At 48.2% G+C, this 18,305-nt stretch overlaps 6 protein-coding genes across 6 annotated transcripts; 5 read left to right on the forward strand and 1 right to left on the reverse strand.

Moving 5' to 3' along the window:
• Positions 1-436: 436 nt before the first annotated feature.
• On the forward strand, positions 437-1,824 carry FSST1_003932 (BTB/POZ domain-containing protein; the record flags this gene model as incomplete). The annotated part of the gene is made up of 4 exons (XM_083230058.1): positions 437-828; positions 882-1,008; positions 1,058-1,136; positions 1,196-1,824. The coding sequence occupies 4 exons, from the start codon at positions 437-439 to the stop codon at positions 1,822-1,824; spliced, it is 1,227 nt and encodes a 408-aa protein (XP_083087362.1).
• A 1,579-nt stretch (positions 1,825-3,403) lies between these two features.
• Positions 3,404-4,575, forward strand: FSST1_003933 (PITH domain-containing protein; the record flags this gene model as incomplete). The annotated part of the gene is made up of 3 exons (XM_083230059.1): positions 3,404-3,485; positions 3,640-4,184; positions 4,240-4,575. 3 exons carry the CDS (start codon positions 3,404-3,406, stop codon positions 4,573-4,575), a joined length of 963 nt encoding a protein of 320 aa, XP_083087363.1.
• A 6,859-nt stretch (positions 4,576-11,434) lies between these two features.
• On the forward strand, positions 11,435-13,099 carry FSST1_003934 (Clr5 domain-containing protein; the record flags this gene model as incomplete). Its single annotated transcript, XM_083230060.1, has 2 exons — positions 11,435-11,634; positions 11,713-13,099. 2 exons carry the CDS (start codon positions 11,435-11,437, stop codon positions 13,097-13,099), a joined length of 1,587 nt encoding a protein of 528 aa, XP_083087364.1.
• Positions 13,100-13,661: 562 nt separating this feature from the next.
• On the forward strand, positions 13,662-14,483 carry FSST1_003935 (DnaJ domain-containing protein; the record flags this gene model as incomplete). The annotated part of the gene is made up of 3 exons (XM_083230061.1): positions 13,662-13,689; positions 13,750-13,810; positions 13,865-14,483. The coding sequence occupies 3 exons, from the start codon at positions 13,662-13,664 to the stop codon at positions 14,481-14,483; spliced, it is 708 nt and encodes a 235-aa protein (XP_083087365.1).
• Positions 14,484-15,473: 990 nt separating this feature from the next.
• FSST1_003936 (small nuclear ribonucleoprotein-associated protein) lies at positions 15,474-16,416 on the reverse strand (the record flags this gene model as incomplete). The annotated part of the gene is made up of 5 exons (XM_083230062.1): positions 15,474-15,604; positions 15,656-15,749; positions 15,803-16,105; positions 16,160-16,231; positions 16,393-16,416. 5 exons carry the CDS (start codon positions 16,414-16,416, stop codon positions 15,474-15,476), a joined length of 624 nt encoding a protein of 207 aa, XP_083087366.1.
• A 358-nt stretch (positions 16,417-16,774) lies between these two features.
• On the forward strand, positions 16,775-17,520 carry FSST1_003937 (60S ribosomal protein uL5; the record flags this gene model as incomplete). The annotated part of the gene is made up of 4 exons (XM_083230063.1): positions 16,775-16,919; positions 16,983-17,065; positions 17,177-17,327; positions 17,378-17,520. The coding sequence occupies 4 exons, from the start codon at positions 16,775-16,777 to the stop codon at positions 17,518-17,520; spliced, it is 522 nt and encodes a 173-aa protein (XP_083087367.1).
• Between the last annotated feature and the right edge of the window lie 785 nt (positions 17,521-18,305).

Here is an 18,305-nt window from a genome sequence, read left to right on the forward strand (position 1 = left end):
GCAGCAAATTAAAATAACTGATAGTAAAGCCTACAACAAATGCAAGCAAAAAAATAGTTTCCCTAACACCCAATATTTACCGTATATCTTCTCCTCCCCAAACAGTGCGGTAGTGCAGGTATCCGTCCAAGCACGAATCACAAAGAAACGGAACCCTGAGTCGACAGACGGCTGACAGCTGTTGACGGCCCTTCAACATTTACTCTCATGATTCACTCCTCTGAGCCCTCTCTGAAACTATCTATAGCCCCGGCGTAACGCAGACCTCGCACAGAAATTGTTATTGTGCATCCTCTGTGGTGTTCTACTTGCACAGTCGTGTGCCCTCGACACGCACCCGCCTGCCTGTCAACCTTTAACAACCAAATTTCTGCATATCTACCTTGATTCAACATCTTTGGCATTTCATTTCTTGACTTCTTCCATACTCGTCGTCATGGACAAGAGCTCCATCGATGGGCGTCGCAAAAACAAGAACGCTGCAGCGCCGCAGGTCAGACTGTTGCGCAAATCAGATACAGAAACACCGGCCAGCCTGCGACCTGCTTCACCTCCCAAGAGTAATCCATGGAGTTCAGCAAAGAAGGCCCCGGCAGCCTCTCTTGCGGGCATGTTTCCGCCTTTACCAAAACCTCAATCGTCGTGGTCACCAGAGAAAATGCCCACTGCTGAGGCATCTAGAGAACCCTCGACGTCGTTGAATGAGTCACGGCTTGGATATGACATGGTACAACCTGCGCTTTCAATCAGATCATTCTCCCCAGTGTCCAACAGTTCCTCCACAACTCGCCAACTTTTTGAAGCTGCAGCACCTCGAGCGACCGAGAAGTTAGTCCATCCCATCCAAGTACTGTCGAGAAACAGGAGCTGACCGCTGAAAGCCTTTGGAAAACCCCTTTTGGTGCTGATGTGCTGGTACGTACTGGCGACATACTCCTCAAAGTACATCGCAACATTGTGGTACCTCAATCGGGCTGGTTTCGCGACAACCTGCCACCACCAAACTTGGTGGGTATCTAACCTCTCCAGCCTGCTCATTCAAAACTGACAACGTTAGGATGGAACTCCGGTCACGGTGGACCTGCGTTTTGCTCCCGAAGCTGTCGCCCACTGTTTGCGATTCATCTACACTAATAGTATGTCTTGCTATCGTTCTATATCTATGAAAAGGTGAAGTGGCTGACAAGGGTAACAGAAATCGAAATCTGCGAATTTGATCAATCAAAACCATGGCATTCCTCACATATTCCGCGCTGCGTCTTGGCATATACTGCCGCTATATATCTGCGCATGGCCCGAATGGCGAAACACCTCCTTCGAGTGGTTGAAAACACTTCGATCGAAATTGGATCTGTCATACGAAGACACTACCTACATCGAGACATAGACTGCTCTTCGTGGGTTCAGTTTTCATGGCATTACCAGACAGCTCTGGAAGTTATTGTCAGGGAACAACCTCAGAAGCTGATGGTGCCTATGCGACTCGCCATGGCAAGCATCCTTGATGCCATGCTCTTTTGGCTTGCACGGCAGCCGCTCTTTGTCAGCGAGTTGAAGTCATCCTGGTGGAAGATCATGCAGATGAGTATGCCGGATATTGCTGAGTATAAGCGTCTTTGCAGAAGCCCTGGCAACTACAACAGTCCTTTGCCAAGTGAGATGGCGTTGAGGGAAATGTTTGAAGAGATGAAGCCGGGACATGAGAGGAAAACGACAAAGTCGGTCGCTACACAGACTGGAGATATCCCAGAGAATATAGTCTCTGTAGGTGACCCAGGATACTACTTCCCCATCGTTCACCGGGAAAGGCGTGTTTCTCTATGATATCGGTCTGTTATGTCTCTAGAATGAGATGGGACGGGACGGGACGAGACGCGACGCGACGCGAACAAAGGGAATTGGCATGTGTTAGAGTTCGGGCTGCACTGGTCCTTTTGTGTAGACATATACCATAGAGTCGCTGATATTTGGGATGACCATTAAGAGATTCACTTGCTTGTACAATCAAATGAGCTGAGAAACCTAGGATTGAGGTTGGATTGCGGTAGTTACTTACCTACCTACCTATATTGGGTAGCAGAAAAGCTGACTTCCTAAGTTTTAGGGTACAAAAATAAACGGCCTTAGAAATCTAGTCTAAGTAACATAAGTTGACGTATTAATTTCGTCCCTTATTTTTCTCATAAGATGAGGAATAGGCAGCTAAAGAGACTGGAGTTATAGACTATTCCGTTGAGTGATTTGAAATGCCTCCTTCACCTCCCCTCCCAGTGATGGTCGAAGCCATGTCCGCTGGGGACCCGTGGAAGAGTACTACCCGGTTTGTTTACATCAACTAATTTCTCTGATACTCAACTTAATACTAGCAGCGGCATCCTCCCCAGCCTCATTAACACGATGTAAGATATCTTGTCAGGCACGGCGTAGCTGAGACGGATGAAGCATCTCGAGAGAGAACTCATGTTCGCTAGGATAGGGTATCGGAAAAATTGTCCGATGGAAGCAAAAGGGACGAAATTAGTAGGTCGGTTTATGTTCCTTAGGTTGTGCTTCTTAGGCTATTTATTTTGTATCCTAAAGCTTGGGGGTCAAAGTTTCCGGTACCCTCTAGACTAGGTAGTTGTTTGATCTCAAGCTTGCGCCGCTTTCGATTCGAATGGATTGATAGTAAAGCAGTGTCGGATCCGCACCTTCCCCAGCACAGCATGCCTACCTAGGTGTTCTGACAAATCTGCTGTCAGTTTTAGAGTGATTTTGCCCCAACATCCAGAAACTGACCATGGCCAACCACACCAACATTACTGCAGCCAACTCCCTGCTGCTTTGAATTAGCAGTTGCGGGATCTATACAATGCCGGCCTACCCACTTGGCTTATATTTGAAGTTCAGGTACCAGTCTTTCCAGAACGGTCCACATTCGACAGCTTTTGAACATCTCGCGCGCTGTCGTTCCGCCATCGCTAGCTCAAGCTTTATCATCGCCCAAACCTCCAGGCTTAAAGTTCTTCAAGTCGCTTCCCTTGGCGGAAGAGCGCCAACCTCACCACACCTTTGGAGAGTCTTGCAATGTGAGCATCGAGGCTGGAGAAACCTTATGTTACTTGCCTAAGAGATAAAATAATTTAGTTTTCTTATGCAAATAGACCCGCTATTAAGCTATTTATTTTCAGTATCCTAAGCTTAGGCTTCAAATTCTCTGCGATCTTTACTATGTATCTTTATTCATTGTTGAAGGTTTATGGTTAAGCTTCTCATTGGCCGTATGACACCAACCCCGGTATAACAATGACCCCCCCAGATGGATTTCTATTGGAGGCTCAACCTTTAGTCTAGAGAGCGTTGATTGATTGTATCTGCCACACCGTCATACCCCGTCAAACTCAACTGTCTCAAGCTGCCCATCATGTCGGAACATCTCGCCGTGATAAGCTCAAAGAGCCAGTTCGACTCGCTTCTCAAATCTTCGCGCATCGTTGTCGCTGATTGTGAGTTTCTTTCCTCTTGGACATGGCCAATACCCCGCCATCCTGCTTGCTTCCTCAGCTTGCCCTACCAATGCGACCTACCTCTGGCCCTTGGAATGACAGCTCTTAAACGACATTTTCCGAATAGCGATGGAAGCTAACGTGCCTCTCCTAGTCTATGCCGACTGGTGTGATCCTTGCACGCAGATTGCTCCCCTCTACGAGAGCCTCGCCCTCACACTATCACGCCCCAACGTGGTCACATTTGCCAAGATCAACAGCGACGAGCAAACTGAGCTCTCCCAGGAATACAGTGTTACATCTCTGCCTACATTTCTCGTCTTCCGCGATGGAAAGGAAATCGACAAGGTTCAGGGCGCTGACCCTAACAAGTTAAAGGGCATCGTTCAGAAACTCGTAACTGAGGTTGACTCCCTTGGCGAGAGCTCTGGCTCAGGCAGTGGCGATGGAGCCAACTGGAAGGGTGCCGAAGCTCCCCGAGGCTACAGCGACATCACCGACCAAATAGAGCTTCGAGATCTCGAGGTTCTCAACGCCGATGAGGCTGCTGGTGGTGTCCGAGTCCTTTTCGAAGGCTCCAAACCAAGTGGTCTTGGTAACGGCAAGGGGACATCCAAGGACTACGTTCAAAGCGGAGCCGACGATCAGCTACTCCTCTACGTTCCTTTCCAGTCCATCGTCAAGCTTCACACTCTCCAGGTAAGCTTGTGGCTTTTTCGTATTGTATATGCTCTGACTAATACATGTGTTGCAGCTCACCTCTCTCCCTCCCAAGGACGACGAAGATGTGATGCGACCTGGAAACATTCACCTGTACATCAACCGCACCCACAACCTTGACTTTAGCGAAGCCGACGACACCGAGCCCACGCAGGCAATCGAGATCGGTCCCGAGGACTGGAACGCGGACGGAACAGTCAACCTGAGCCTGCGATACGTCAAATTTCAGAAGACATCGAGTCTTGTCATCTACGTCCAGCAGGGTGAGGGCGATGGAGAGACCGTACGTCTTGACAGAGTGAGACTTATTGGCGAGGCCGGAGCCAAGCGCGAGATGGGCAAGCTCCAGAAGGTTGGAGAGGATGAGTAAAGAGAATTACTGATAGAATTGGACGTCATGCCTTGCGATTAGAACCTCTGCGCAGATGGAATGCGCTTTGGCTATGAATGCATGCAGATCATCGAAATGGGCAATAGGAGTTTAGGGACAAAAGGCTAACCATGTCATCATCGTAACTTGGGTTAGATAATAGACCAGTCACATTAACCCAGAGCTGCACTATTTCCAATTCTACGCACATGATGAATGCCACAAGCGTCCCGAGACGTTCTAGACAAGCACCAAGCTCACAAGAGCGGCATGCATATACGTATCACGAGGTGAAGATTTTGGTATGTCCTGCCTCCCAACCACGACTCCGGTGTGATAGAGCACCAAAGCCAACGATGGTAGGGCGGGCCTGCAATTTTGATTAATCTGGGGCATAACTGACGCTGCGATTGCATCCACGGGGACAAGGATTCGAGCAACACGGGTGTAAATTTTCATGTTATGCCAGCCGCACGAAGAAGAAAAGAAAAAAGAAAAAGCGAAGCTTCAATATCGCGTTCGAGATTTTATGGCCGTCGTTGCGGATCATGGTCCGTGCGTTTTCTGGTTCCAGCGGCCGAAAAAGCCTCCGGGTTCCGAGTTCATGAGTTAGTAAGCAGTTTAGGGTAAGTTGTTGCGGAATGCTCAATAACTTTTCATCAATGACTGAGAGTAAGTTTATTTACCTTAGTTTATAGAACTTTTAGAAAGAAGAGGTTCTATTCTTGGTTATTCTAGTTATGCTGATAAGAAATGTTGTTGGGAACTAATGTAAACAAACAGTTGAAAAACTTATAGGGATTGCAGAATGCGTAAAACAACAATTTACCTGGCAAACACATGATTCGACCACTTCATGCCATTTATTTTCTCTATCCCAAGCTAACGTCTGGGTTTTTTGTCATCCTCTAGTCGGTTTATAAGGTTGTTTTATTTGATCAATGCTGGAAATACGAGAACTCCATCGTGGAGATCGGAATCGAACCTCCCATTCCAGCAACGCTTCTAAATCGTTACCACGATCAGCCACAAACATTTCGCCTGCCCCCATGATCGGATTGAATTAAAGCAGCAAGGGGGGTGCCAAGAGCGGCAATTTAACCATCAATTTTTAGGGTTATTTGCGATTCAGTGATAAGACTACTACAAATTGAGACTTAAATGGCCCCAAGTTCATCTAGCCAGTCTAGACTCTACGTGTTTAGACGGTGATTGCTGGCTAATTCTTAAACTAACGACCGTTTGATTATATTAGAAGCTATATGAATGTCATAGGCCGGGCAAGTTTCTTCTTGGGACATCGTCAGAGTCATTACCTTATCAGACACAGACTGTAGGTTCTAGGAAGTCTCATGCCATGGGGCTGTCAAAGGGGTATTAAACAAGTCAACAACAATCTCCCAGGCCGCGATCTAACGTGGTAAGAATGGATGCTTATATCAGTCTCTAGTGCTTTCGATTTCACCACTCACCCTTAGTCTTCAAGTCTTCAACATGCTCCTGTCGGCCTCCAGCACTGGCCTTGAACAAAACAAGGCAGATAGATGAGTTAACGACATAAGTATAAGAGTAAAAATGAAGACTCCAAACCCAATAATTGATTAGCTTCTTGTCAGTTATTCAGAGTAATTTGTCACTCAGACCTTTTCCATGCCCAGCTTCCTATCTAGTATGCGGAGAACTGCTTAACAGGCCATGCTTCATGACATGTACAGCCCCCAAATGGCGATAGAACCGTCTCTATTACATCGACTTCGATTGGAGACATACAATTACAGGGAGTAATGCTTGAGTAAGGTCTACACTCCCCTCAGTACACTCGAAATAGAAAAGCCCGGCCAAATAGTCCCTGTAGTCTGTGGCAGTAAAGAATGGCCGACAACTGCGAAATGTCAAAGAGTTCAGAGAGCCAAGGCTCTCTCCAGGGAGACCAGGTACATATACAAACAGGGTTGATTATGTAGTAATCTAGGCAGCCAAAAATCCACATAGATAAATATAAATGGTTTACTCTTATTTGCAGTGCGTTATCCTTCATTTCCTCAGAGACAGGTAACCTTCATGGTCACTCACTCATGTCAATCAATTCGCCAGGTGTATGTTTCCATGAAACTCCTCCGAATTTGAACTCGGAACTGGCTAGGCTTCTTGGGCGACAGCTATTACAGGGTTCCATAGTGGCACGCTGGTTAAATGCCAAGTGATCATCCTCCGCCGCTTTTCAAGCTTAGGCATGTACGAATCTCCAATGCCCTTCATTCACTACTTCAGCCTTACGACTGATTGGACCGGGTTGAATTCCTTCTACAAAGGTAGGCCAGCTAGTTGATCATCGTAAGATGGTGTCGCTCTACCAGTTGCAGGGTTTCGTCCTGGCGTTGCCACTCGCCGGTTTGCTCATACGCTAATACCTGATTCGTAATCTTGTCATGATCGTCTTTGCAGCCTGCAAGTGCTGCAGAGAGCTTCCGGAAGGGAGAGAAGACATGGCGGATATTATCATGCAGATCTTATGATATGGCCGGCAAGTTTTCTCTTTTCCCACACAGTTGTGACTGTAAAGACAGTGGTTGCTTCAGGGGCAGAAAGATATGCTCGTTTCTAATCCAATAAGGGCTGCATATTAACGAGTTCTGCGCCTCAATCAGTAGTAGAATATCCAAAGAATCTCCCAAATACGAGCATCGATGCTTCTTTGTTTGCAAACAAGAAGTAGACTGGTTGGTATCTCGTATACATACTCTATCGCAAGGATAGCCAAGAAGGCAATGAGGCATGCCAACCAGTCACTGATACCTCATGGCTTTAATTTAAAGACAGATCCATAGATTTTGCCCAAATTCCAGCGATTTATGCGCTGCTACCTGTCTCCGCTACCCGCTGCTAGTCTTTCTCCCCAGCCCCTGACAGCCCTCAGGGTATTAGACAAATTGACCGCTGGAAGCATAAGGGACGAAGTTAGTAGATCACTTGATGCCCCTTAGTCTATAGTTCTTAGACTATTTATTTTTATATCCTAAGACTTAGAAGGCCATTTTTCCGGTACCCAGTAGACAGTAAACGGAACACCGGCTGACAGACTGCTCTCCCCTCACGCCTATCAATCATCGCTCTGCGTACGAGAGTACCCCTCACGATGAGTGCGCAATCTGAAAAGCTACCTAGGAGGTACTTGCCTACGGCGAAGACTTAACACAGCTACGGCGAGTGCGGAAATCGAGGAGACAAACACTACAAACTCTGACCACTTCGCCGAAACCCCCTCTCCTATCAACATCATATCCCCGTGCCTCTAGAAAGAATGGCTACGGGGAGAACCCGTAGCATTTCGAGAGATAAAGTGGTTTTCTTTGTGCACCCCAACACCCCTGAGTCCACTACTGAGTGCATGTTCGCCGGTACGGGTCGATCATCCGCGATTCGAGCGCGAGAAGAGTAAACACTAGCGGTTGTAAATCGTCTTGAATGTGTCACATCTCTAGTTCTACTACAGAGTAGCACGAGCGACTTAAGCCCGCGGGAAGCTCTTTTAGGTATTACGAGACGAGTTTAACTCGCGGGGCAAGGGGCGGAGACACATGCAGCCACACCAGTGTCAGTTTCTCAACAATGCCGTGAGGACCTTCGCTATCTCCACTAGACGAACTGAAGTGACGATGCTTCGATCCTGGTTCAACCGGGACAGGAGGGTATCGACAAGTTGCCCTTCCTTGACCAGGCTATCTGCCGAGTGGTGGAACATGGCGCAAGCATACACCCTACTTTGCCTGCCTTACTGGGACCTCAACGGTGGGAAATACCCAACGCGGCGCGTTGAACGTTTAAGGCGCCACTATCCACAAGTCTCGTGTTCTCGAACATTCCCATGATGCTCCTCCACTACGATGAAGAATGTCAAGATAAAATCATATTCGTGCTCGGACATTATAGGCTTGAGACCCTCTCTGGCAGGAACAAGTACATGGATACGAACCAAGACATTGTCTTGCCAGCTGGAGATTTACCCCTTCTCATCCTTGCCTAGGTGGATTAACATAGGTTAGCACAGGGATCCTTCACATAATCCTCAGCGGGAGAGCACCGAGAAACAACATGAGTCCATTTTTGAATAAGCTTGCGAGATTCCCACAATTATAGAGTCCTTCCGTGGTCTGCGAGGGATCAAACGCAATAAACTCAAGTCTCGTGGCAGTTGAACAGTAGTGTATGAGGGCTGGCTGCAGCTCAACGCTCACCCCTACTTGAGGCACGGTAACGGAACTGCCTCATACCACGTGTCATTTCCTTTGCAACGAGTTCAGAGATTACCCCTCAGAGGCTGAGAACTTTGAACATGAGTGGACTTGAAGGGGGTTCTTTGTATCAGAAGATCAGGAGGATGACGGAGTGAAGTTCAACTGTGACCCCACTAATCATGAATAGAGGCGATTAGAATAATGATTTTACAACATGTTTACTCAACGCCAAAAGGAAACACGAGACGAGCAATGTCAAGACATCCTTCAACAACACATCGATGGGGCGAGCGTATCAAATATCGAGCGCCCTAGAGATCGGGATCCAAACATGACGGTAGTTTCCAGCGCCACAGCATTCAAGAGCAACTAACTCAAACACTTGACTATATCGATAGGCGCTAAGAAATAAATAAACGGCATCAATGCGAAAATACCGCCGAATGTTGTAGGAAAGAGAAACAGGCAGGATTGCCACTTTCACATGTAGTGAACTGTCAACTTTCATCTTCCCATGTGTAATAGTATACCTAGGTCGGAACGATCGAGGGTCGGGATGTGGGTGCAATCCCGGTTGTCTTCTCGGCCGATTCGGGCTATGCAGGCGGCTCTAACCTCGTCTGGGCCAAGGATGCGAGCTGTGCGTGTGTTGAGTGCCTGAGCCTGTGAGATTTGCAATGACTTACGTTTGGGAATTTAGGATTATGTCCAGAGTCTACCTAAGCTAACGGGGGTACAGTTACTAGAGGAAGGCTAGGAGTGGTGGGCTCGGTTAGGTCACTGGCAGCATCCGAAATGAAAAGAAAAAGCTTGGTATCCGGTAGTGTTGGTAGGTGGCGCACGGCATTACAAATGCACATGAACGGAACGTGGATGGCGTTTTCGAGAAGACGCTGTACCTATCATGGAAGTTTCAAGAGGGTGCAGCACAGACACACAGTTGTCTCGTCGGTAGATGATGATGGCTAGGGCCGAATGCAACTGTCCATCCTATTTGGGACCGGTGAGTGGCGACTATTGGTCACGCTACGAAGGCACTAGCTGGTGTCATGGAATCGTTAATGAATTGCCAATAAAAGTTAAGACTTGGCGTTGACACCACTGAACTACAGCGTGCACGCACGCTGTAGACTAGCCTAGCCTCACTAATGTGCGTCTACACGGATTACTGTAAAGGATTGACAGACACGATTGAGTCTTGAACTCTTGGTGAGGCTACTGCTAGCACTTATATTAAGTTTAGTGGAATAAAGATAACACTACTAGGCCTGAAGGGTATATAGTAGCCCTAATTAGCTGGGGATCAGTCGATCATATTGAAGTCGGATTTGTACTGCACGCATGAGAACGTTGAAAGTAAAAAAAAAACTCCGCGTTCACTGAACTGAGCTGGACTTGACTGAACTGAAGATACGACGATCCTTGTTGATACGCTCAGCTCCAATTGGCCATATAGCCGTCGGAGACTGGCCGTGCAAAGTGGATTTAAGCTCATCAAAACCTGCAGTAGTAGGCTTGGTATGTCGCACAACTGGACTCGATGTCTTTGAAAATGCAGACGCAGATGCAAATGCAAATGCAAATACACACGCAGAAATTGAAATCAGGATATATTAGACTATGCGAGTTCGCCTAAAACGCCACCATCTTTGAGTGTTAGGTACAGTTATCACACAGGCCAGGCAGGTTTTGTTGCTGGTAAAGAATAAGACTGAACCTTGGAAAACTGATGTCATAATTGGTGGCTTAAGCTTGGTTGAAAAATATCGGTTAAGATTAGAATCGAGAAAGGAATACCAACTTGGTCCGACGTTATTCGGGGCGTCGTCCTGTGAGGTCATCACCAAAAGTCGCTTCTCACCCAAACTGGGAATCTTTGTCGCAGCTGTTAAAGATTGCCCGCCCCTGTGGATCCCCCCGTGTGTCAAACCGTTCCGACTTTTAGTGAATTTCCATATTTTTAAATTCTCCTGTAGTGGAATTGGGATTCGGAACGGGCGCTGGACAACCTACTGTGCCGTTAGTCTACCGATGAGGCTGTCAACTTTGACACCCAACTTTCTACCGCTCACACCAGGAACAAGCACTGAAATCCAGCGGATTCGAGACCAGAAAGCATGCCAATTTGACTTCGGAACCTACCCGGAACAAGCCTAGGTCAAACCCAACATGCAGGGAACTCCACTATCCAATCAGATGGAATTGACCCCAAGTCTTGTAAACGGCTTCTATCTGCCGGGGACTTGAAGACTAAAAGAAACACACGAGGCGTACTTGACAAGTTAAGTTCCCGTTCGCCATGCACATCAAAGAAACGGTCCGGCATGCCGATGCCGATATCGATATCGATATCCTTACACGGATGACATACAGCTGCAGTTACTTACTGTCACACTTACAGCCATCGACTCTTGGCTGCTCAAGCTCAAGCTCAAGCTATTTCCATACGCACGGGTTATCCGTAAATCCTATTCACATCACTACCGCCGTTACGGTACACTACCTATTACAGTTGCTGATCTACCCGGTTAACCCCTGCAACTCTCCTGCCTTGGGTTCGGGTTCGATCCCAAATCTATCACTGCACCCAACTTGTATCCCACTTCGCTTCATGGTACAACATCATGTCCTCCAGTCTGCCAGTCCTGGCTCCCCGGCTTCCGGGCTGTCCGCCACCGGTGGATGACAGGACATACACAAAAGAGCACTCTGAGGATGAGTGGGAGTCCATGCGCGAAATTATTAAGAAGCTTTACATCAAAGACAACAGGAAGCTAAACGAGACCATGGCCATTCTGCAGGCGAGATATGGTTTTGCAGCAACGTGAGTGGGATAACTAATTCTCCCTTCCCCAGAAATGACCCGAGGGGTTGGAAAGAAAAGCTGATTCGTGGTTCAAAGAGAACAGATGTTTAAGAAGCGTCTAAAGAAATGGAACTTGAGAAAACGTACCTATCGAAAAGGTACATCTAATAATTCTGCAGCACCCACTCCTGTAGCAGAGGTCGAGATGGACACGCAGGCAAAGATGGAGATGGACACAGAAGCAAGAGCCGAAACAGAGGACACTGAGACAACATTTGAACATTCTGGTACAAGTACTGTCGATGACCACGACTCGTCTTCCTCTTCCTCTTCCTCTTCAACATCACCAGAAGAGCACCAAGATCAAGAAGACACAAGCATGGCCATGACCCTGGTTCGGCCTTCCAATACAGGGCCATACGCCAATCTCGAGCAAGTCCTCGGCAGCGTCTTCAATTGGAGTCAGTCCAAGTTAGAATTCCTCCCCAACATATCAGATCCCATGTCCGCGTACCTGGCAAACCCAAACTCACCCCCTATTCAGGATAGCCGCACAATGTACCGGATTTTCGAGCTCGTTTTCGACCTCTGGTACCATGGCAAGGGAGACCTTGCGGGGATGGCTGCACGACGAGGGTTCTACGTACTCGAGTTCGTTCTAAGCGAGGACCACCCCGACCTAATCTGGCACGTACTAGATACGATCTTCGATATGGTGGACAGGGGGCATCTTCAACTCATGGGCCTGTTTGTGGAACATGCGACAGTGCTTGCAAAGCGACAGCTTCCCGCCCAGCATCCTCTCCTTCTCATACTCCAACAACTACGGAATGTCGACTACCACTCGGACGAGGGGCGGAGTTACCTGTGCCACTTACTACGCCAAGCCTGGCTACGAAACGTCGATCTTTTGGGGCAACACATCGAAACGTCAGATTCACATCGGCTTTGGCTTTACGAACAACTAATATGGGATGGAAGGACACGGCTGCGCAAGGGAAGCGAGCTAGGAAAGCGACAGGAAGCCATGTACCAAGCCCTGGAGAGAATGTCTAAAGCGCAGACCCAAACGTCAAAGGTGGTCGATGCGGACTGGTTACGAGTCGAGGCATTGCGACTGGAATTTACACAGATGGATGTCGGCGACAAAGTTAAAGCCGAGGAGCTCGCTGTTAACCTACTCGACCTCACCAGAACCGATTCAGGACCCAGGTCCAACGACCGATTTCACGCCTACGCATGCAAGATGCTGGCTCGAGTGCAGGAAGCGAAGAAAGATTGGACCATGGCCGAACAAAACCTAAAACATGCCATCTCTAAGAGAGAGGTAGCGCATGGCGGCGACAACAACTTGCGCGTCATTCGTGACATGTGGGTGCTAGCAGCGCATTACCAGAAAGCTGGACGAGTAGCGGACGCCAATAACATCACGGCTGATGCTTTGTCAAGAGCACAGAGGTTTTTGGAGCAAGGGATGGAATGAAGCATCTGTCATACAAAAAAGCCACCGGGGAATTCCATGTAAACGCATATACGGACGGATTTGGAGAAAGAATACGACTTGTTGGTTGGCTGGATATAGTATGACACAGAGGTAAACCGGGAACAAATCATGTCTTGGGTTGAACCTTTTTGCATATCACCAAGATCTGTTTCTCTCTTTTCTTGTAATTGCCAAAGGGGAAAGCATAGCGAGGGGGCTATATATGTATCTTCCATCTTCCTTTGAGAAGATAATATTGGTTGGAGTTCTAGTTTGAGATACCCAACGTTTAGACATGGAAACAAGTTACTTGATTGGATCGCCACACTTTTGTCTAGCACCGCCACAATGACGTTGACACTTCCGCCCTGGGATTGGGACAGTTTGAGGACTTTGATTCACAAGCACCGCTCGTATCACTAAGTACAAGCATACCTACTTTACCTGCCAACCTACAATTTAGCATCTCCATCTTGACGAAAATCGTACAAATTTCGTTCGCTACAAGCCCCTCCTCTGGTTCCTTACCGTTGCAACCTATCCCCCATCGCACTAAGCCATCATGACTTCTGGAGCTCCCCCCAACTACTGTATATTCCCATCATGGCCCCACCAGATGTAAATGTGACAGCTAACCAAGATCTGCTCAGATGCTATCCTTGAAGTGAATGAGAATGCAAGTACACAACAGATTCGAGATGCCTACAAACGGTATGACTCTAGCACATGACCAAGACTGGTGATATCACTAACAAATATCGACAGTGCTGCTTTAAAGACGCATCCTGACCGTGTCGCTGGTGATTCCCCAGAGCGAGCCGAGCGAACTCGCAAGTTCCAGCTCGTCAACGATGCCTACTTCACCCTCTCTGAGCCCACACGCCGTCGTGAGTACGACGCCCAGCGCAAGCTCTTCAACACTGGCACCACCCCCACAGATCCCTTCGATGACATCCCCGAGACAGAAACCGAGGGCGGGGCTGGACCACGCCAGAGCCCATACTCATGGGCATGGAACTTCTTCACCAACCAAGCCACAGGAGGTCAACCCCCCCAGGACCGTGGACAGACCGAGAATGCGCAGTTCGGCGATGTGTTTGAGGAGATGATGCGCGAAGAGGGCATGGCCGAGGGCGGGGATAACCACCCTACCGGCAGATTCTGGAGTATGCTGGGTGGTGCTAGTGGTGGCGCCCTAGGCTTTATCGTTGCCAACGTGCCAGGTCTCGTTGCGGGCGCCGTGGCAGGAAACAGGTTAGGAGCTGTTCGTGACGCCAAGGGGAAGAGCGTGTACTCTGTGTTCCAGGAACTTCCTCAGAACGACAAGTCAAGACTGCTCAGCCAGTTGGCTGCCAAGGTGTTTAGCCACGCTGTCGGTATTTGAAGTCGAAAAGACGAGGTATAGGTTAGGTCGGGTTTGTTGGGCGTTCTGGGAGTTGGTTTGATATGGGATTGAGCGGGACGAAACGAATGAAGGACATACCTAGGTAGCTTTTCAGGAATACACGTGTCGCAATCGAAAATAAGGAATATGTGTTATTGATATGTTGCCACTGGACTTGATCACACTGTCACCAACAATTACGATGATACATCCTGACTAGCATCGGCATCTACATATATCGATATGACCAATACAACGCCACTGTTAATCTAAAGAATGGAGTGACAGATTTGCAGATCACTAAGCCAGGACTTTTCCCATGCCTGCTCTCCAGTGCACCAGAAAGGTTGGCTGCTGGGAGTATAAACGACGAAACAGTAGCCAGTTTATGCTATTTAGACCAGATGTTTAGGTTATTTGTTTCTACACCCAAACAGAAATCGACTTTGTATGATACATGGCTGCTGCTCGACTTGCTAAGAGTTACTGGCTATGATGGTGCCTCCAGACTTCTTTGTGTTGGGTCTATAAAACATCACAACTGTTAAAGTCTTCTTGATGCCGATGAACAAGAGTAGAATTCGGCCTTGGGAGATGATTTATAGAATATTCAATCTAACTTGAACTTTTTTACGCTATTGTGGCAACGAATGCGCCATGATATTTCAACACCATCAATTCATAGCCTTTGAAGCGGCTGATTACCATATAAACTCAAACCACTTCTAGTCCAATGCACCATCATGCGCCTCAAGTGCTCCGTAGTAAAGTTCTTGGCAAGCTTGTTAACACTGATGAGGATGGTAGAGTGCCATGAAGAAATTTCACATACATTTTTGTATGACCCAAACTCAAAATATCGACATTTGCTTCCTGCATTCATGGTCCTGCGGTCCGGCGGACAGGCAAGACATTCTCAGTCTTGTAACCGACATCGTAGCTTCTTTTCGGACCAGTAAAATTACCCTAGTTATCCAGCGTCTACATAACCTATCTTCGGGGAGGAGGCTGGAATCCAGGAGGTGGGGGACCACCCGGGTTGAAACCGGGAGGAGGGAACTGAGCGCCTCCTGGGAAGCCAGCGGGAGGAGGGAAGTTTCCAGGGAAGCCGGGGGGAGGAGCTTGGAAATGGTTAGAGACTCTGTGAGCGTATCGGGATGTAGTAAACTTACCACCACGACCACCAGGACCTGGGAATCCAGGAGCACCTCCAGGGAAACCGGGGAAACCAGGAGGAGGAGCGCCGCCAACACCAGCAGCAGGACCCTAATAACTATTAGTATTGATGGTGACTTTTCAAGAGAATAGGGGGTACACACAGCCAGAGAAGGAGGGGCAGCTCCTCGGCCAGCAGGTCGGGCAACACCGGGACCAGCAGCCAGAGCAGAGGAGATACCGCCAGGCGCACTCTTTCCAAGTCGGGCACTGGGGTCAGCGGGAGGAGGCGACTCAACGGAGAGGGAGATGATGTGAGCGCCTCGAACGATTGTAAGACCAAGGGTTCGCTTCTCCTCAGACTCGACGAGGGAAGCCGAGCCACTTGCGCCAGGGGCAGCGGGCTTGTTCTGCTTGCGCTTGACGCGTCGGAACTCTTCGGTATCGGCAAGGACGAGGTTCATGTGCTAGGCTCCAGTTAGCTTGGGTGTTGATGGTGATGATAGAGAAAGATGTTGTACCTTATCGAAAGCAAGCATCTGACCGGTCATTGCTCGTCCATCGTTGAGAGTGACTCGCATGCGCCAGTTGATCTGTTCAATCCAGTCAGCCTTGTTACTCCATCACAGAGACATGATATCGACGTCGAATGCGCGTTGGGGGTACGTACGTAACCGGCCTAAAAGAAGAAAGCGATTAGCTATGAACAACAAGCAGTTTTCAAGACGCGTGGAGAATTGAGGGGTGATCATACCATCTTTCCTTGTTTGTTCGACATTTTGGCGGTGTTTGTGAGAACTTGCTGATGCAGTTGCTCAATGTTTCAAAAATTGGTGTTGTATCGCGGTAAGTTTGCGCGCGATCGCAACAACCTTCAATGCCTGGAGCTCTGAAGGTGAGTTATGATGTCCAAAATTTGCGGAGCCTGATGCGGAAGGCTGAAAGGTACACCGACAATGTACACATTCTGCACTAACCCTTTTCGAGGTAGATCGGACCCACTCGACCCCCGCTCGCTAAAGGGCAGAGAAACCCTCAAATATTTACCACTCACAAAATCTGAAATCTTCTCTTGCAACCTTTGCGATCTGATCCCCGACAACTCCAATCCACCAGGTCGACTAATAACAGCAGCCATGGCTTCCGAGAAGGCAAACAACCCCATGCGGGAGCTGAAGATTCAGAAGCTCGTTCTGAACATCTCCGTCGGAGAGTCTGGTGACAGACTTACTAGGGCTGCTAAGGTCCTTGAGCAACTTTCCGGTCAAACCCCCGTCTACAGTGAGTTTTCATGATTTTCCAACATGGTAATACAATTCCATCTGACTGAATTTTCCTCCAAAGGCAAGGCCCGTTACACTGTCCGAACTTTCGGTATCCGACGTAACGAAAAGATTGCTGTTCACGTCACCGTCCGAGGCCCCAAGGTAAATACACAAAAATTAAATCCTTCAAAAATCCATTGAATGCCCCCGCGTTCAAGCCGCCAATTTTGCTATTACATCCAGCAAGGCAAACCAAGGCTAACAAATTCCAAGGCTGAGGAGATTCTCGAGCGTGGTCTCAAGGTCAAGGAGTACGAACTCCGCAAGCGCAACTTCTCCGAGACTGGCAACTTCGGCTTCGGTATCAGCGAGCACATCGATCTCGGTATCAAGTACGATCCTTCAATTGGCATCTACGGAATGGGTAAGCAATGTGTGGTTTAAGTCTGGTATAATCTGCTAATTCTTGAGAAGACTTTTACTGCTGCATGACCCGACCTGGTGAGCGCGTCACCCGCCGCCGCCGAACAAAGTCCAAGATCGGTGCCTCTCACCGCATCAAGCGCGAGGAGACTGTCAAGTGGTTCAAGTCTCGCTTCGATGGTATTGTCCGATAAACGGTTGAAAAGGAAAATGGTTATTTGAATTTACGGACTGGTCACGGCGAACATTAGGGGGAAAACTCACATGGGGCTTGTATTTTCTGTTGCCATTGCTGCATCAGCTCGACTCTTTTAGTCGAGCCACGGCCTGAGAGACCGACCGGCACTCTGCCGGCTTTCCGATATTCACTCACTCTGAATGTGACATCTGCCATCAATCGTCAGATCATTGGTACTTTGTCTACTTGGCCTCTCGTCTGTTTACGTCTACGTGAGACGATATAAACATGTCCTTTGGGACTTTGATGCATCACTCTTTGCATGTCTGATGTTGCTCAACTGAGTAGCATCAGCTCTCGTCCCATCAATAAGTGAAGTCGTGAACGTTGTAATATGTTGAACAATTGTAATTGCCTTGTGTGATTGGTATTACTTACTAGCAAGCCTGAGCAAGTCTATTTGTCTGTCTATCTCGATTGACAAAACTCTTACCCGATGCCTGGCAGCAGATTGCTTGCCCGAGAAATCGGCAAAGGCCAGTGGCATAAGTCAACCTCGACATTCTCTATGATGTGAGAATAAGGTCGCTATGAGCCCTACCCTTGGTGACAACGGTGCTGCGAGGCGAAGGAAAAAGTCATCATTAGACGTTCGAAGCCAAACCCATGCATTTCTGTATGATGACGGATTGGATTTCATAAATACTGTCGTGCGCTTATGATAGTTTTATAAGTATAGTATGAACTCGAAAAGTGTACATAAGTAGATTGACGTTCACGCATTATATCACAGATCGAAGA

Source organism: Fusarium sambucinum, chromosome I (genome assembly GCF_050947815.1).
Source record: "Fusarium sambucinum isolate potato_lamoka chromosome I, whole genome shotgun sequence".
Lineage (NCBI taxonomy): Eukaryota > Fungi > Ascomycota > Sordariomycetes > Hypocreales > Nectriaceae > Fusarium > Fusarium sambucinum.